This window comes from Crocodylus siamensis, chromosome 11 (genome assembly GCF_052110815.1).
Source record: "Crocodylus siamensis isolate JL-2025a chromosome 11, ASM5211081v1, whole genome shotgun sequence".
NCBI classification, from domain to species: Eukaryota; Metazoa; Chordata; order Crocodylia; family Crocodylidae; genus Crocodylus; species Crocodylus siamensis.
This window is the reverse complement of record NC_143405.1, coordinates 18,636,496-18,656,206: the sequence shown is the minus strand read 5'-3', so window position 1 is coordinate 18,656,206 and position 19,711 is coordinate 18,636,496. Positions and strand designations below refer to the sequence as shown.

Here is a 19,711-nt window from a genome sequence, read left to right as displayed (position 1 = left end):
TTGGACACTGCATATAGTATGTTCCCTGTGCCAGAGACGGTGCATGTTGGCCCCGCTCTGAGGCTTGTGCAGTGCAGGCAGGGCTGGACCTGGTGCTATAAGCAGTGCTTATAGCACAGGGGGCCAGCATGGAGCATGTGCTCTATGTGGTACCTCAGCAGACCAGCTCTTGGAAGTGATTCTGGGCTGGTGGAGATTGGGCCCCAGACCACTTAGCCTTGCATGTTGGCTCCAGCACTCATATCTGGCAGGGCATTGCATGCATCAGACATCCCTGTGCTGGCCCCCCTTTGTTGTGGGCAGTCTCCCTGGTTCTGGGTCCTGTTCACACCACAGGCAGCACAAGCCCTGGATTGGGCTAGTGTGTAGTGCTACTGGGCAGGTCCAGTCCAGTGGGGCATTATGTGCAGCCTGCTCCTTTTGCTGATCCCCTGTGCTGCAGGCAGTGCATGCTGGCCCCATTTCAAAGCTTGTTCTGCTGGCGTTGCAAGGGTTGACCTGGTGCTATGAGCACTGCCTACGACCCAGGGAGCCAGCATGGGGTGCAAGCGGCATGTGGTGCCCTGCCCAGAGCCAGTGCACAGGATTGGTCAGGCACATGTATCTTTCATCCCTTATCACTGTCCTGTGCTGTGAGCAGCACCTGTGGCACTGGGTCCAGCCTGTGCACTAGACCAGCTCCAAATACAGCACGTGAGGTGAGTCTGAGACCCACAAGCCAGATCATGTAGGTCAGTGGGCTGCACAAGGTCTTTGGTCTTATTTTTTATATATATCTTAGTAGTTCTGATCTTGTGGCAATAGTGCCATATAAACTTAGAGTAATGCATAGTCCATGCTTTTCAAGAGAATGTATAATTGAAGAGTGATGGGGTTTTTTCCTCCCCTCTCCATTGGAAAATTGGCAGGTTTCTTTGCTGAAATCACCTGTACACCTGCATTTTGACAGACTGGATCTAACCTCCTGTTAGGAGCTGGCCATTTTTAATTTTGTTTCCTTTATTTGCTTTGCTCCTCTTTAATTTTGCACAAAGCAGCAGCATGAAACAGGCATCAGAAGACAAGGGAAGAGGTAGTAACATTAATTGAAGTAGAAAAGTACAGAAGGGACTAATTTTCAGCATCCAAGAATTCTGTTGAATAGTTCTTGTAAAGTTTTCAGTCATCTTCTCTTTTTCTTTTTTATTCAATTGAAAATGAGAAACATAAGGGTTTTTAATAACGCCAAACCTACCTCAACCAATGTATGTAGATGGGGAGATACTGCAGCAAAAGAATATGGGTGACCACTAGGTCAGATTTAACACATTCGTTCAGTTACAAGCTCACTCTTGCAATAAAATTCATCTTGGTCATTAGTTGGATGGGAGACCTGTAAGGAGAGTGTAGACTGCTTGAAGTAGTGCCCCCTGCAGCTGTTGTGGAAATTATGAGACAGGGCAGGTAGAAGGAGGTCTGCAGGTAGAAGGAGATAAAGCATATGCCCTGGCTCTGGGTGAGAAGCACAGTCTGAAATGGAGAAACTCCTTCAAAGTAAGTCCCAGCAAATCCAATGGGATGAGAAGGTAAAGAACCACACCAGGAGTACTTGTAATGCTCCCCTCTGCCCTAAACTTAAATCCGTCACTATAGGGATGAGCCAGGTATGTAGCTACTGCATGGCCTCTGTTCTTTCTGGAGCAGAGGGAGAGGACAGCTGCTATAGTAATGCTCTGGTTTGAATTCTTGACGTAGATGAGCCAGGATAAATCTGGATGAAAGAGGCAACCAGTACTCTCCTGCCTTCTCTCACAGTATTCCCATTCACTCAACCTTCATCCCTCTGTTCAGATTGTTGATCACTGCTATGTGCTCCTTTCTTGTAATTGCACAGTCTCTGAATACTCGAGTGTGGTTGGTAAGTTACTGTGTCTGTTGGCGTTGCCTTTCCATGATGCAATTCAATTTGAAATATGGCAAGTTAACGTTTTAAAACTTTGATTACTCCAAGCTTTACTTGTTCACTTGTGCCTGAAAGATTATAAATATGAGCTGTGGGGTGAAACTTGAAGGCTGTATAATGCTTGTGCTTCAAGTGAGAGGAAAACAAGGCAGTGTTTGGAAACAGGACGCTCTCCAAAGGTTTCCTCTGCAAAAATCAGTAAATATCTTATTGTAAAATATAAAACAAACACCAAAAATTGCCTTTTGAAAAACTTACATCTTATGCTGTAGAACTGAAACACCACTGTGGCGGGATCCCCTGAGTTAGTTAAGGCCATGAAAGTACAAACTTCCCATAAGGTGAGATACTCAATTACAGAACAGTTAAATATAGGGATTAAAAAGGTCCAACTTTTAATAATTAGGGAAAGCCATACAGCAGAACTGGGGAAGATGCAATATAACATAAAGGTTTAAAAAATCACTATTTTTTTTTTAATACTTTTTTTTTTTTTTTCTTTTCCCCTCCCTCCCCTGGCTCGGGCTTACTTTCCCATTCACAGCTGGTTCCAAAGGAATCGCATGAGGTTCAACAAGGACAAGTGCAAAGTCCTGCACTTAGGGCAGAGCAGTCCCATGCACAGGTAGAGGCTTGGGGCTGACTGGCGGGGCAGCAGCTCTGCAGAAAAGGACTTGGGACTTACAGTGGACAGTAAGCTGAGTATGAGCCAGCAGAGTGCCCTTGTTGCCAAGAAGGCTAGCGACATGCTGGGCTGCGTTGGTAGGTATGTTGCCAGTAGGTCAGACTAAGTGATTATTCTCCTCTGTTCAGCACTGGTGAAACGGCATCTGGAGTACTGTGTTCAGTTTTGGGCTCCCCACTACCGGAAGGATGTGGAGAAATTGGAGAGAGTCCAGTGGAGGGCAACAAAAATGGTGAGGGGTTTGGGGCACATGACTTCTGAGGAGAGGCTGAGGGAACTGGGCTTTTTTAGTTTAGAAAAGAGAAGACTAAAAGGGGATTTAATACCAGCCTTCAACTACCTGAAGTGGGGTTCAAACGAGTGGAGCTGGACAGTTCTCAGTGGTGGCAGGTGACAGAACAAGGAGCAATGGTCTCAAGGTGCACCAAGGGAAGTTTTAGGTTAGATATTAGGAAGAATTTGCTCACTAGGAGGGTAGTAAAACCCTGGAACAGATTACCCAGGGAGTTGGTGGAATCTCCGTCCTTGGAGGTTTGCAAGACCCAGGTAGACAAAGCCTTGGCTGGGATCATCGAATTGGAGATAGTCCTGCTTGGAGCGGAGGGTTGGACTAGATGACCTCCTGAGCTCCCTCCCAGCCCCAATTTTCTATGATTTCTGTAATCACAAGTGGGAACAGAGTTGAGACTAGGGATACTCTTGTTGAAATATTGATTTAATATTTGCTTAGAGAGAAAGAGATGCTGACTTTGCCTGTGTAAATAAATGGCTTTCTTTGCAGTTTTCCATGTGCTATTAATCTTATTGTGGCATCTTTCATGAAATTTGACATGGTAGATGCGCCATAACGGTTCATTTCCTCAGTTTTCTGTGAGCTTTTCTGTATCTTATGAACAGAATGCTAAATGACATGTCAACCTCAAACACTGAATTTTGCTTATTCTACTCATTAATTTTGCATGTAGAGAAGATGTCCTGTCATAATGTTAGCAGAAATGGATGGTGGGGAGGTGCTGCTCTCGCCTTTTCCTACCACGAGTCACTCATGCACCAGGCCATGGCTTTACCCTGCTGCCATGGCCCAGCAACTGTTGCCACTCCCCTCAGGCCACAGCTGTACCCCGGAGGGGAGGTGGGGTGGTGGGCAGTGTCGCCTGTGAACCCCTGCCCTTCTGACATGTTTATGGATTCCATTTGGAATCTCTGAGTTTACCTTGTGAATCATTTTTGGATGCTTAACAGTGCCAGCATTGTGTAGTACCCTGCAGCACCCTTGAAAAGATCTCAAGGCACCCTTGAAAAGATCCCAGGGTGTTCATCTGCCCTTTATCATGAGGTCTTGTTCCTGGAGATAACTGTCTTGTACACATTCCCCTTCCGGTGGCAGAGGTTCTTTCCCACAAGTGGACCACTGCAGGGCCCAAATTGAGAGTCTCTTTCTGAGCTTGGGCTTTGTTTTAACTTGAAGCAGAGCCAAAAGCTATTAAAGTTGATTTCCAGAAGGGAAAGGTGAGTTCATGTGATACAGGCAAAGAGCTCTGCATGTTCCAGATCCTGTCCCAAATGGAGTCTCTTTGAAGAGTCTGACATTTTGGTCAGTTTGCTTTAATTTATCCTTACTTTCTCTTGAGGATTGTCTGAGGCTGAAACTTCCAAAATATCTTGTATGTTTAATAGGACTGTGACTAAGTAGTACCACACATCTCATAGTACAGTCTCTCTCTGTCAAATTGTTATGCCTGTTATTGCATAAACACTCCTCAGTGTTGGGTTCTTTCAAAACCTTTTATATTTCCTCCCAGTATTTTTTTTTTTTTAAAGAAACATAACTATTGCAGTTATAAAAGTACTTTGTCACACTGTAAGTTTACATGACATTGAACAAGCACATAGTAAAACACATTCCCTACTGTGGAGAATTTGCAAACTCAGTTTCTGCATTTCAGAACATTCCCTGCTATACTACATCTGCATCGATGCATTTATGCCAAGAAAAGGAACTGCACTTCTTCCCGTTCAGTTATAACTATTTTGCATCGTTTCATAGTTGTTAGGGGCTGGCGGGGACTTTACAGATCATCGGGTCCAGCGCCCCTGCACTTGGGCAGGAAAAACTACTGGGTCAGGTGACCCCAGCAAGATGGGCGTCAAGACACTTTTTGAAGATCACCAGTGTGGATGACTCTGCCACTACTGGGGGAAGCCTGTTCTAAACCCTTGGTACTTGACTTGTAAATAAGTTTTTCCGTATGTTTAGCCTGAAGGGATCCTCAATCAGCTTATGCCCATTATTTCTTGTCCTCCCCTCGGTGGCCTTGGTGGACAGATGCTCCCCCAGGTCCTGATGTATGCCCTTGGTATACTTATAGGCTGCCACCAAGTCCCCTCTGAGTCTTCTCTTTTGCAGGCTGAACAGTCCCAGGTATGACCTGGTCTCTAGGCCTCTAATCATGTGCCTGGCCCTCCTTTGGACGCTCTCGAGGTTCTCCACTTCCTTTCTGAAGTATGGCACCCAGAACTGGATGCATTACTCCAGTTGCAGTCTCACCAAGGCCAAGTAGAGAGGGAGGATCATCCTTAATCTTGCTCGAGATGCCTTGGTAGATTCATGCCAGCGTTTGGTTCGCTCTTCCAGCTGTGGCATCACACTGGTGGCTCATGTTAATTTTTTTGTCTATCACAACATCCAGGTTTTGTTCAGATGTGGTGCTAGCAAACATAGTAGCCGTGCCTGTAAGTGTGTTGTGGATTATTTCTCCCCAGATGGAGCACTTAACCTGATGTCATTTAACACAGAGAAATGTAGAGGTCTGCCCACCTCACGAGCCTGTCCAAGTCGGCTTATACTGTCAGCCTGTCTTTGAGCATGACCGTGCTCCCCCATAGTTTGCTGTCGTCAGTGAACTTTGCTAGTTTGCTTTTAATACCTGAATCCAAATTGTTGATGAACATGTTGAAAAGCATTGGTCCAAGTACTGAACTCTGAGGGAGGCTACTAATCACCCTCTGCCATGTTGACTCAGTTCCGTCAATACTCTCTGGGTCCTACCACAGAGCCAGTTTCCTAGCCACTGGACCATAAAGTAGTTGAGGCCACATTTTCCCAATTTTTCAGCGCAGACTTCATGAGAGAGCAGGTCAAAGGCCTTTTTGAAGTCCAGGCATTTGACATCAACCTCATTTCCCCTATCTCAGTGGTGAATTATCTGGTCGCAAAGGGAAATGAGGTTGGTCAGGCATGACCTGCCTGTAACAAAGCCATGTTGGCTATCCTTCAGAATGCTGCCTTCTGTTAGCCTGTTTGTAGTGGATTCTTTGATAATTTTCTCCAGGATTTTACCAGGGATTGAGGTCAAACTGTTCAGCCTGTAATTTTCTGGGGCCTCCTTTCTCCCTTTCTTAAAGATAGGCGGCACATTGGCCTTCTTCTGGGACCTCTCCCAAGCACCATGAATCTTCAAGTAACTTTGCCATAGGTCGCATGATGATATTGGATAGTTCTTTTAGTACCCTTGGGTGTAATTCTTCTGGTCCTGCTGACTTGTAGATATTTAGCCTTTGTAGGTGCATCCTCATAAGATCTATGCCAACTATGGGAGGGTGGTCACCCCCACTATAATCATCCTATATCCTGTCAAGCAGGCTAACAGCCTTGGACTAATGGAATACCAACGTGAAGTATTCATTCAGGAGTTCAGTTTTTTGTCCTGAGTGTTGGCTATCAGCCATCTTATTTCATTCATCAGGGGCCCTGTGCTTCCCTTATTTTTTCTCTGACTTCCTAAAAATCTAAAGAAGGACTTTTTGTTGTCCTTGATTTCAGGACAGCAAAAGCACAAACCAAATACAGATTGGCAGCTGATCTGCTCCTTATAGGTGTGGGCTGTTGCCAAGTACTTCTCTTTGGTAGTTGTTCCATCCTTTGTAGGCTTCTTGTTTTCATTTCAGGAGGTCCATGACTTTCCTGTTGAGCCAAGGGGGTCTCAGCCCTTTTGCTGCCATTCTTATGAAAGGGAATGGACTTCCTTTGAGCTTTTAGGATAGCTTCCTTGAGGAATGACCACTTACCTTGTACTCCCTTCCTCATCAGACAGTGGTTTTGCAGGGCCTTGCCACCCAATCCCCTAAGCTTATGGAAGTCAGCTTTCTTAAAATCAAGGATTTCTACCCTATTGGTCAATTTCCCTGACTTATGGTGAATGGAGAAAGTGATGATCTCATGGTCACTGTTGTCTGGTTTCCCTTCGACCCTCAGGTTGCTTGCTAGATTGTCCCCTTTGGCCAAAATCAGGCCTAGCAGTTTCTTGCCCCTTGTCAGCCCATAGACGACTTGTGTTAAACAGAGCCCCTCAACACAAGCGAGGAAGCTTTGTGAGCAACTGGATCTAGCTGAGTGCTCATCCAACAAGATGACTGGGTAGTTGAAGTCACCTATGGCGACCATGTTCCAAGAACGTGGAGCCTCTGCCAGTTCTCCAGAGAATTCCTGGCCGAGCTCTTCCTCTTGGTTTGGAGGTCTGTAATAAACTCCTATGGTCAAATCCCCTTCCCCATGCTCTCCCCATATCTTGACCCAGAGGGTTTCAAGTCGCCCTTCTTTGTTTTCAATCTTTGCTTCTAGGGAGTTGCAACTTTCTTTCACATAGAACAGCTCCACCACCCTTCTTCCCAACATGATTCCTCCTACACAGGGTATATCCCCCTATGCTTGTGGTCCAGCCATAGGTGGAGTCCCACCAGATCTCTGTGATCCTTATGAGATCATATTGGTGGTTGGTTAGTAGGGGGGCCAGTTCCTCCTGCTTGTTTCCTGTGCATCGTGGATGACATGAGCTAAGTTAGCAAAAGCAGTCTTTTTCTTGGCATAGGTCAAGGGTTGTCAACCAGGGGTGTGTATTCCTGCAGGTACTTGGACCAGTCCTAGGGGTATGCATGTGTGGGTGAGTCCTAGGGGTTATGTTGCGGCTGTGTCCGACTGCAAACTACTCCCCCCCCAGCGTTTGGCTACATGCTCCATCCTTGCCCCCCACCCTCGCTTGGCATCTGTCTGCCAGGAATACTTAGACTAAAAGAGGTTGAAAACCCCTGGATAGGTGCTTTTATTCCAGGGGTTTTGCTGGCCAGTAAAGATGCGTGTGTAGGGGGGGTGCATGTGTGTCTTGTTTTCATGCGCTTAACTAATGTAACAGTGCTGGCAAAACTTTGCAGTGTAGACCAGACCTGGCTTTGGATGAGGCAAGTACAAGGGAAATAAATAAAGACGGAGTCTGAGGTAGCACAGATTGTTCGAGAGATGCCAGACTGAACAGAAAGTGAGAGGTTGGAGCTAAAAGGTTTGTTTTACAAGATGATGATTTAAGTGTTGCAAGTAGATTAAATCAATGAGCATGTAGGCCAGGAGGGAAGGGACTGTGTGGACAAAGCCATCAGGAACACCAGTGAAAGTGGAGATAATAGAGGCTGGGGAGCCATTGAAAGGCATACTGAGACAATGGCTAGTGGTGTTGGATGAGATCAGGGGAGCTTAGTTGAAAAAACCAGGAGTGAACAACAAAAGAAATGGAATCAACCATATCAGACGCCACTAGACAAGATCAAGAGAGTAGGGTAGAGAAAAGTTACCCTTTGGTTTAGCATGGCATTCTTGATTAGAATAGCTTTGAGTATGTTGGAGGGGATGGAAGCCAAATGGGAGGGGAAGAAGTCCTAACAGCAAGAGTATGGTACATGTTAAGGCTTTGAAAACAAGGGAGGAGGGAGTTACTGCACCCAATGGAGAAGCAAGAACTACTACCACCTTGCTTCACAGATGTTTTATTCAAATCTATTTAATTGGAAGCATTTGACTACATTCCTTTTCTTTTTAGGAAACCTCAGCTATTTATGTTTTGCTGTGCTGCTTGTAACCTACAATATCTAATTACTCTGTGGGTTACAGAACAAAATGGAGGTAAACTGGTATCTACATCCAGAACAAATAAATCCCACAGTAAGCTTCTGTGGAATATATCCTAAAAGGTTATCTCTGTAGCACTTGGTATGTGATTATAGATGACTGACTGACATTATTTAAACTGTTTAAACACTCTGTTCTCTGTGCTGCTGATTACAGTGCGTTGGAAAGAACTGACAGTTTTCAGAACATTTTCCTCTTTTGTTCCTTTCTAGCGGCTTTTGGCACATTCCAGACCAATTGCATTGTACAGGCTGCTTGCTTTTTGAAAAGTGAGCTCCTATCCTGCTGACTAGTATTTAAAAAAGAAAAATTGCACACAGGATAACTAGAAGCATGAACTATTCTTCTCTTAAATGCTCTGCTGGATTAAGCGTCCATTACAGTGCAGAATGGAGAAATCGTTAGGCTGCGATTTATATGTCAAGCTGTCAGCTTTTCTCTGTCATCAAATAAGTGCTGTTTTGAAAAGGAACAACTCTCTAGCGGGAGTTCTAAGTAAAGCCTTTGGTGATCTGAAGCCCCCTGTTTGCCCTTTTGAATGACTTCTGTGTAACATTTTATTAAAGCTTATTATAATTCCTTAGTCACTGAACAAAAATAATTAAATACTTTTTTCTCTTTCTCTCTTTTCTATTCCCACCCTCACTCCCCTTTTCATTTAGTGTCTGATCTTGTGGAAAAATACAATAGTTGAAAGTACAATGATCTATATCTCGAAGTGTCAAAGAATGAACTTTTTCTTTTTCTGCTAAAGCAGTTTGCATGGGAATAGACTGAAGAACAGAATAAGCATTAGGTAGGAGCAGGCCTTCAGAATCTGGCTTAAGGTGACCTGCAGAAGTGAGGGATGTTTTGCCCTTTTTGAGTTATGTAAAAAGCTTGAAAGGTTATCTGTGATCATAAAGTTCTTTTTACTAATTAAAGAAATGAAGTAGTTGTCATGCAGTTCCAGGTCACATCCAGTAGATATTCAGAATTAGAGCCTGCACCTGCAATTTGGAAATTCTGGTTATTAATTACACCCACAGCCTTTTCACTCAGTGTCATGTCATGTCCTTTGCCCTCCAAAAAGTTCAAATCAGTATAATTCCAGAGGTCAGTTTGCAGTTAATTTCATTTTGCTGTTCAGGTCCTGCACTCTTCTTCATCCTAGCTTCCAGCTTAACAAAATCAACAGTCATTCAATTTTATTTTTTGGAGAGTTGATAATAGTGTGGAGAGTATTTTGTTTGGAGTTTTCTTTGGGCAGAAACTTTCTATAAGTGTCACTTTTGAATAATGTTGTATAATGTTATAGGAAGCTGTAGGTCTGTTAATTTGACTTGTATGGGGTAAATTTAGTCTCTTTGCATTCAGTATCCTCAGGATTGTTATGTATTTGCTGTATATCATCTGGGGGAGAGAAGAGTTTCAGAAGCCTTAACATGACTGACTGAATAGGAGTCCCAGTCCTTGTACTCATTTCTCTACCTAGTCTGTCCCCCACACTTACCCTCCAGTTCTTTTCTTTTGCTTTTAATCTTAGGAATAGTAGATAAATCAAATTTTCATCTTCCTGGATTTACTAGGGCAAATGAACTGAATCCCTTTAAATGAAAGCCCCAAACAGCAATTTCTTAGCTGGCAAATATACAAATCTCTAAACCCTACCCCTCATTTACTGTTTTAAGATTTTTCTGCTGATTCTCCTATCCTGCAAGAGTCTCCCAGCAAAAGTAGGGAAATCTAGACCTGATGTATTTTATGGAAAAAAACCTTACTTTTTTAGAACGAGTTGTATCTCCTTTTTTTATACAAGGTTGAAAAAATTGAGAGAGGGAACACACATACCCACTTTTTGCTTTTCCTTTGTTAAGCAGTTCCTCTTCAGTAGTATAGGTTACTCTTTAGAACGTTCTCCTCTTGCAGTCCATCACAGTCCCTGTGGAGTCCAGCCACTGTGTTTTGTCGTCATTAGTTTTCTTCCACCTGGTAAGTCCTTTGGTCATTATTGTTTCCGACAGCCTTCAGTATGGAGCTTTTAGGCTTTAGGAACATTTGGAATGGTGGAAGTAGCAGGTTACTGAATTCTTGCTGAGTTGTGTGACTCCCTAGATTGCTGTTACAGCAAATATTCTAAATGGAGGGACAGCATACATGGAAAGGTCTGCAAAGAGCTTTTTTCACCCAGGGTTTCCCTGTAGTGTAATGTTACGGATGGAATCAGTGAGTCAGGTGATTCTTCTACCAGGTGGTGAGCTATCGCATGTAGTTCTACTTTGTCTCTCTACTTTCTGAGGGCGTCTGTGAAGTTGATCCCATGAATAATACTGATTTCTCTGTCGTCTAATGTCCCTCTTGGGTAATTCATAAAGAATAAGTTCGTGTCCTCACATAGTGAGATCATAAATGTCTAAGTATGATAGGCATCACTGGTGAGTGTGTGCATGGCAGGGGGAGGGGTGCTTTAGGAAGAATCCAGGCAGGTGAACAATGGGTGAGAAGAACAAACATTACCCTGATACTCTTTTAATAGGGTCACCCTGCTCCGTATAAAACGGTATCAGCCCGAGCAGCAACACCATCTACTATATTGCGACTTCCCGCCAATGCCTTTCAAGATGTCTTCCAGAAATACCCTGAAACTCTTGTGAGAGTGGTGCAGGTAGGTATGCCCACAGGTTGCTTTTTTTTTTTATGATATGAAAAATGTATTGTTTAAAAGGCTAGAGAAGATGTATAAGAAGAGACACAAATCCAGAGGTATGGTCCCTAGACTTCAGGCAGTTTAAAACGTACCAGGGCAGTTTAAAATGCAGTATGGGCAATTTTGGGCAGTTTAAAGTGCACTATGCAAGAGTACATAAGAAGAAATATTTCATAAAATATTTTGGTTAAGCTTCCTCACATCAGCTCCTTTGGGCCAGGCTAACTAACTCCCTTTCTACTTTCGAAGTCAGATTTCCTTCAACTCCCATTACTATCTATGGATGTTTCCTTTGCTCATCATAGAGCAGAACCTGGCAAGGAGTATTTTAGCAGACCTCCAACAAACTGAACTGTGGCAATAGTGGGTAGTTTGGTAAATTCTTTTACCTGCCAATATGAAATAGTGTGCTTAGTTACTGGTTTCATGTGGTTGGTTCTTTTAACTGGAACCTCAAGAGTAATTTTACTTTATATATGCTTGATCTCTTGTTCCTAGATCATCATGGTGAGGCTCCAGAGAGTGACATTCCTAGCTCTGCACAACTATCTTGGCCTGACCACAGAGCTCTTCAACTGTGTAAGTATAGAATGAAAGTAATTAATTTACTTTTATCACACAGCCTGTAACATGGCACATCCTGTCTGTAGGTGTATCTTCTACTTGAGTAGCTCATGAGCATGATCCCACCCTAAAGCAAACACTGATTTATTGTGCAACACTTATCCATTGTTTCTGGGGCTAGGATTCTTCTGATCTTAACCAAGCTATAAAACTCTATTTAGTGGTGATACTTGATAAATACTGAAAACACCTAAAGGAAACATTATAGAGGCTGCCAGGGATGCAGGGCTGGCTGACCCCTTTCAGGTTCCTTTGAGCTAATGCCCTCAGTTGTTATGCCTCATGCCTTTACCTCTCTTGGTGGGATTTCACAGTTCTCCCAGTCCTAGTCTACAGCATGAGCTGTGGTACCTGTGTATTAAGTGTTTTTATTCTAGCAGGTCAGACAGCTGAGTTGAACTGGATCCTCCCTTCAGGAGTCTGATTTAGTGATGTACGGTGATCAGGCAGACATCTTAAATTAGGGATGTGAAAGATGCAGCCTGCAGGTTGCATCTGGTGCATGCAGCTCTATCATATGACCTCCAGTGCTGCCTGTGGGTTTCTAGTGGGCCCACAGGCAGGATTTGGGGTGTCTGGTGGCCCTGTGCACCCATGTGGCAGCTGCTTCAGTACTGCACCACATGCAGCACCCAGTCCAGCAAACATCTGTTCCATGCCGTATCTGGCACACATCCCAGAGTGGCCAGAGCAGGTGCAGCACACAGCGTGGCCCGGGAGTGGGCATTATGTGCAGCGCATGGCCCTGAGTAGCTGCTCTGGGCCATGCATTAGATGCAGCATGGGGCAGGCATGCACAGGATAGGTACCATGTGCAACATGGTCCCAGAACAGCCAGATTTTGCTGCATGTTGCATCTGCTCCAGCTGGGACTGTGCTGCACATGGCACCTTCTTCTGTGGCTGCCCTGGGACGTGCACTGGCTTTGGCACAGAACTGATGTTCACTGGAGCAGGGTCTCTGACGAGCAGTTTCCCAGAACAGCCAGTCTGGGACACGTGCCACGTGGAGCACCTGCTCTGGCCACTCCAGGACATGCGCTGGATCTGACACACAGGGCTGGTCTCTGGACCTGATTCAGCCCCCTGACTGGCTCTATGACACTCACCTAGCTTGCAGGACCAGATGTGACACCCCTGCCTTAACCCAAAACATGATTTTCAGCAGGAACAAAGCATTCTGAGAGAAAAGAATTTAAAACAGTCAGTCTCTGCAGCTGCACTAACCTCTACTCTTAGGGAATCCCAGGTATTCCAGAGTATTTTTTTGGGGTCCTTTGTCTTCATCTGGTCCTCCCTACCACCACTGCATCTCTGCAGAGTGAGATCCTTATTAAGCTAAACTAGTACAGTTGCATGTTAAACACTGTTAACATGTAACATCCTGTTAAATACAGGATTCAAAACTATCAGAGGGCAGCTCCACTTCTGCCCCTGAGGCTCTCTATAAACAGTGGTGAACATTACATTATGATTCCTTTGACATGTTTTAGATGTTTAGAATATGAATGACAAACTTCAGCTCTTAATAAAGATGGAAATGAAGGCTGTTGAAGGTTGAAACTGCACCGTTTCATTGCTGTGCATTGACAAACTTTTATAAGGGCTCTAATTAAGCATTTAATATTATGGCTCCTTTTAAAATTAGAAGCATTCGTGATCTACAGTCTCACCTCCCTGCAACAGTTCAAAGGAGAGAGCGTTTATATTGTGTTCTGGGAATGCACGCTGTTTTTAATAACATAATATGCCTGAGGTCACTAAATGATTGCAGACTAAAAATATGCAGTGTGTACTATTATTATTATTTCTTGGCTTAGCTTGTAATTCTAACTCCCGGGCAGCAGCTGTAATGTGTGTGAGTGTATGTGTGTATGATGGTGAGAGTTGAATAAGAATGTTACACAAGACTGTGTTGAATCTGTGTAGTTATAATTAGAAATATGACTTTTGGGGGGCTCCATTCCTAGTCTCCTATTTTGTTTCTATAGCAGATGTGATCAGTTTGCAAGTATAAAGGTTTCTTTAAATCCTGACATCTGAGTCGCAAGACTGTTTTATTTCTATTACTTTATTGCTCACCAGTAGCAAAGATTCAGTAAATAGAAACTAGCATGCAGGATTTTTTTATATAAGAGGGAATTTAGTGCTCGCTCTCTCTCTCTCTCTCTCTCTCTCTCTACCTTCATTAGCTTTACATAGCTAATAGGAGTTGCATACATCTTCTGTAGAAAATGTTACAAGACAGGTTAAGTAAGAACAGATCATTTCCCCATGCTGTCTCTGACAGATGACACTATGTGTTTAGAGAACCTGTGAAACTCAGACTTGAACCCAAAGGTTACATTAGATTACGGATCAAGAAGTGGAAAACCCATAGGGGATTCTAGTTCGTGTATTCCCTTTGATACATCTTAAAATGTAACTTGCCATGTATCCAGGTTTACAAGACACAGATACATCTGTCTACATCTTCATCTTGCTTTTGCTTAGGAGAACCAAGCTATCCCATTGGTATCAGTGGCAAGTGTAACATCTGGAGGAAGTTCAAACAGAGTGGTGAAAAGACAAGTGTCTAATGTATCAGAGGAGGAACGTGGAGAGAAGCTGGAGAAAGGAGGGGATACCTTAGAACTGGGTAATGCTTGCACTGATGTGTGCAGTATGCTCTTGCCGGTATTTTAGAAGTAGCACAATACTGTGTTCTGTATCAGAATTCTGTTGTTTGATTAGGGCATATCAAATGTCTTTACAGCTTGAACAGGGATTTAAAGTTTAACTTCCTTAATAGGGGCCATTATTTCATCTACGTCAAACATTTTGAAAAAAAAATGTAGTCCTTTTTTAATTTAAGGGTAGAAGAAAAAATTACTACTGGAATTTATTTTGTGAGACTCCTTTAATAATACTGACTGTACAGGAAGACAATGAAAAATGCTCAGATTTAGATAGTAGCAGAAAAATCCCTGCATATGTAAGAGCTCTCTATAATTTACCTAGGAAAAAATTAAATGAAGGGAGGTAAGCATAGACTTTTAATAAAATCATATCCAAAGAGAGCAAAGTGTTACTATTTTGGTCTCTGTCTGCCACAGCTTGCCCAGATAGATGTTGTTGATACTGCTAGCAATACTGAATGAGTTCTGCTATTTTTCTGTCTACGTTCATGGTCCCTTTCATCCCAGTTTCTAAGTATATTATAAACAGATGATAATTTATCCCCAGTGCCTCCTGTGAAGGAGTGCAAGATTATTGTTGCCGTACAGATAGAGGAATAAGAGACTGTGACTTCTCCAGGGTCATGCTGGAAGTATGTTGTAGACTTAGGAATTCAAGTTTAGTCGTCTGAGCTCCAGTTCCACGGCTGATCTCAGAGCTGGGTGGCTTATTACTTCACCTAAATATGCAGGGAGAGGGTTGGTTCGATAAAGAAACAGAGGTGATAGGCTATGGGATGAGCACTCCAGATAGAGGAACCAGGGGAGGAGCTACAAGTGGGCAGATGATTTGGGTTGCTGAATTTTTTAAAGTTTGTTTTCTTTTAATTTCATCATTTAAAAAAATTAAATTAAAAAAGATAAGTTTAGACCTAGTGCATGTATTGTCTGAAAACAGGAAATGAAAAGCACCTGTTTAAATGGCATGTCATTTTGTTGTGGTGTACTGACTGTTTAACCTTTATTTTTGTTTGTAAGCGTCAGAAACAGCAAAGACGTCTAGTACTGAAAATTCAGAGCTACTTCTGAGAAGAAGTCTTTCTTTGCCAGCTTCTTCCGGATCCACAGAGACGCCTGGTGAGCAGGGTGTGGGGAATGTTGTAGAAAATATAAGCTATCTAATGATTTTGAGGGTAGATAGCCCTCTACAGAGCTGCTAGGGCATGTAATGGTATAGCCATAAAAAGTGATTAAATTCCCTGATGTACTGAATGAGGCAGAATATAATTAGTGGAGTTGCTTTTTGTCTGTGACATCAAGGCTAGTGTCACTGTTTTGCTAGTGCAAAAAGAGCACCAAGTGCAAAAAGCACCTTGTTAAGGAAAGTAATCAAGACTTAGGATTGTGAATCAATCCTAGTACTATATTGCCACCAAGATGGTGTTGGGATATCTTACCACTACTAAAGGAGTAGTGTTTCTTATATTACCCATATCATACAAGAGGATTTCCAATAACCTTTCATCCTGTTTACCTCATGAGAATAGACAAATAAATCAAGTGTAGGAAATATACTTTTACCTGTCTGCCACACTAGGAAGTAGTCTGGTATTTCTGTGGTGCAAAACATACTCTGCACTCTCATTTTTTCAAATTAAGTCACACATACAAAGTAAGTAGTATAGATCATCATCCTCTGATGTATTCAGAGTATGTTGATCCTCTGTATGTAACAAGAAGCAATGGGGTCATACAGAGGACCTGGATTTATGGACAATACAAATGAGAAACCAGTTAAAACAATTGATGCCCTGAGAAGGATGGAATAACAACTATCTTCTGTTAGTAGCAAGTGTCTCCAGTCTGGATTTTTTAGAGAATAAACTTTTGTGAAACTAGAATGGCAGATATCACTGTTTATTAGGAGATGAAAGTAGGCCTAGATTTTCTACTTAAGCTTGTGCACAATCTGTCAACTCTTGTGTACAAAAGTACAGTTCTGTTGATATGGGTATAGCTGGATGCTTGGGAGAAATTTGCTTTTGTTGCTGTGTATTCAGAAGGAAATGAAATATTGTCAGGAAGTTATAAGTATCCCTGGCTCTTGTTCAGTAACTACCCTAACAGAAGTGTGTGGGGCACCAGCGAGAGAGGATTCAAACAGGGATGAGCATCACTCTTTAGTTTCCTACCTTCTTCTGTTCTTTTTTTTCAGCTACATCTTTTCTATTTTCCACTTTGGCTGCAAGACAGTTTAATTAATTAGTGTGAGGGAAGCTCACATGTGCAGATACCAATAATTATGATGACCACATTTCTGAGGTCTAGTAGCTTGATACCTTTCTACTCAGATTGTGTTTCCTTTTTTAATGAACAAAGCTAAATATGAGGTGGTTTTGCTGTTCTGTTGATTTTGTAGGAAGATGTGTCACAATATTGGAGTCTTTACTTAGGACTTACCTGGGTGTAGGCCTGTGCTTGGTAATAAGCATGTGCCTGTTAGGTTAGGCTTGTAGTGGGTATGGTGCACACAGCTCAGCTGGTGGCATTACATGGGGACCTACATACTCCTGTTTTCTCTGAGGAGGGACTTTTGATATTTTTATGGTTGATAGTTTTGCTGAAGTAGCTTCTCTGATACTGAAGCCTGCAACTATTAAAAGAGCTTGAACCATACAGAACTGGATGAAAAATTATTGCAATTAGCAGCGACTAAAATGACAGAGTTAATGTCTCTGCCTATGAAGTCTTGAAGGCTTCCCTTAGCAAACTATGTACATATTTTAGTTTCAAGAGGCCGTGAGTGACCCAGATCACTAGAGGGGTCTGATATTGGATCGGTACCAATATAAAGAAAACTGGCTGTATCAGACATCAGCCCAATGGGGCCAATTTAATTTGGCTGATAAATGCCCATGCTGTGCGCAGTCACAGCGTAGCACTCAGGCAGTGAGGAGCACAGCCCAGCAGCGTGGAGAGCTGCCTCCAACTGGTAAGTCTGGGGTGGTGGAAGGGGAGGAGAGGGGAGCGGGGGGTGGGGATCGGCTCCCCCCCCATGGTGAGGGAGGCAGCAGGGGCAGGCACTGCCTGGGTGGCGGGGGAGCATGCAGAGCCGTGGCTCATGGCAGTGGGAGGCAGCTCCTTCTGCTACTTGCACCCCGGGAGGGCACAGGGAGGTGTACCCCCCCCGATCTGCACAGAGCAGGCTGCAACTGAGGCTGCTCTGGGCTCTTCTTGGTGGGGACTGGGCTCAGAGCAGGTGCCAGCGGCACTGGGAGGATGCTGCATCTGCTCCAGATGCCACCACTTTGCTCCTAGCGCCACCGCTGTCAGCTGCCTGGTGCAGCCCTGGCTCTTCCCAGTGCGTGGGTGGAGGTGGTGCATTGTGCCAGGGCTGTGCTGGCAGCAGTGGCGCTGGAGGTGGAGCGGTGGCAAAATTTGGGGTAGATGCAACGTTCTTCCAGTGCCACCAGCACCCGCTCCAAGCCCAGCCCCCACCGAGAAGAGCCCTGGGCAACCCTGGCTGTGGCCTGCCCTGCCTCATGCAGATCTGGGGGGGCACGTGCCCCCCAGCCCATGCCCTCCCAGGGTGCAAGCTGTGGCGGGAGCCGCCTCCCCCTACCCCAATGAGCCACAGCGCTGCCCCCTCCCGTTCTGCCTGGGGAGTGCCTGCCACTGTTCCCTACCTCAGTGGGGGGTGTTGATTTCCCCGCCCCCATGCCCCTTCCATTCCCCTTCCCCTTCCATCACACTGGACTTACCAACTGGAGGCAGCTGTATCGGAAATCGGATTGGTATTGGCCGATATGCCTCCTTAAATATTGGCTATCAGTATTGGTCCCCAAAATCTCTATTGGTGCACCCCTACAGACCACTGAATCACACTGGAGAATGGGATGAGTTACTCTGTAAACACTTGCCTTGCAGATGTCAACAAGACTTGACTATTTTTTATTTCATTGTGTAGGAGGCAAAAATAGAAAAACATGAGTAAAATAGGGAGCTTTTAATGAACAGTTTAGAAAATGTCAAAAAACAGTGATTCCACAATGAAGGTTAAATACAACTTTGGCCACGTACCATTCAGGTTCAGCGAATGAGGCAGATCTGCATGAGGCAGTGAAGTGAAGGCAGAAATTAGAAACAAATAAGTAATGTATGATCAACAGGGATCCTGGTTTTCTCTGATTTAAAAAAATCGCCAATTTTTGGTTTAAAAAAAGTAACTTTAAATCCACATTTTTCTGTGATTAAAATGAAACGCAATCTCATATATAGATATAGAGAGATATAGATATAGCACTCTATGACCTGGAAATTCTGAAGTTGAGCTCATTAATAGGAAAAGTTCAAAACATCCTAGGCTATAATGGTAAGGATGAGAAGTAGATGGTTTTTAAGTATATTAGGAACAAGAGAAATCCTAGGGATGGTATAGGCACATTTCTAGAAGGAAATGGATAAGATTGTAAATAAGATGCAGGAAGAGCAAAGTGTTCGATAAATATTCATGTTCCTTATTTGGAAAGGCACAGGTTGATGTATTTGCCTCATGTTTAAGGTAAGGGACTAGAAGGTGCTTAATTGCTGAGAGAATGTTAAGTAAAATCTGCTAGGAATAATTTTTAAAATCAGCAGGTCTGGATAATTGGGATTTAGCAATTCCAAAAGACTTGGCCTGAGGAGATCTCTTAGGAAACTAGGGAAATTCCATAATGGGAATTCCATAAGAATAGTGTTAAATGTTGTGTAGTATTTAAATAGGGCAGGCTGAAAGATTTGGGTAGCTACAGGCTGTTTAATTCTCTGGGAATGCAGAGTTACATACCTGCGAATAAGGAATACACGCCATACCTGTAGGGAAACTTTATTGACTGTATTTTGGAAAGTAGTGACTGAAAAGGTTTTAGAGGTCATTTTAGGTAAACAGCTGAACCTGAGGTCCTAATGCAAGCCTGTGGCAAAACAAAAAAAAGTGAATGCATTGCTTGGATACAGAAGTGTAGTAAGTAGGAAAATGGAGGTGATTTTTACTTTTTATTGCATCAGTGAGACTGGTACTAGAATCCAGTATGCTATTTTAGTGTCTGCATTCTGAAGAAGATGCTGGGAAAGTTCGGAGGGTACAAAAAAAGACTTTGAAATAATTGGAGGGCTAGAAA

The 19,711-nt window shown here is 43.5% G+C and overlaps 1 protein-coding gene across 6 annotated transcripts in view; it reads left to right on the top strand.

The window, feature by feature from the left end:
* Positions 1–19,711, top strand: part of PNPLA7 (patatin like domain 7, lysophospholipase) — a 283,100-nt gene that overhangs the window by 61,183 nt on the left and 202,206 nt on the right. For all 6 annotated transcript variants that reach the window (XM_090022996.1, XM_090022991.1, XM_090022990.1 and 3 more), the window contains 4 exons: positions 11,099–11,227; positions 11,768–11,848; positions 14,386–14,530; positions 15,588–15,686. In XM_090022996.1, coding sequence (XP_089879122.1) covers positions 11,099–11,227; positions 11,768–11,848; positions 14,386–14,530; positions 15,588–15,686 — 454 coding nt within the window. The remainder of the gene's footprint in view (positions 1–11,098; positions 11,228–11,767; positions 11,849–14,385; positions 14,531–15,587; positions 15,687–19,711) is intronic.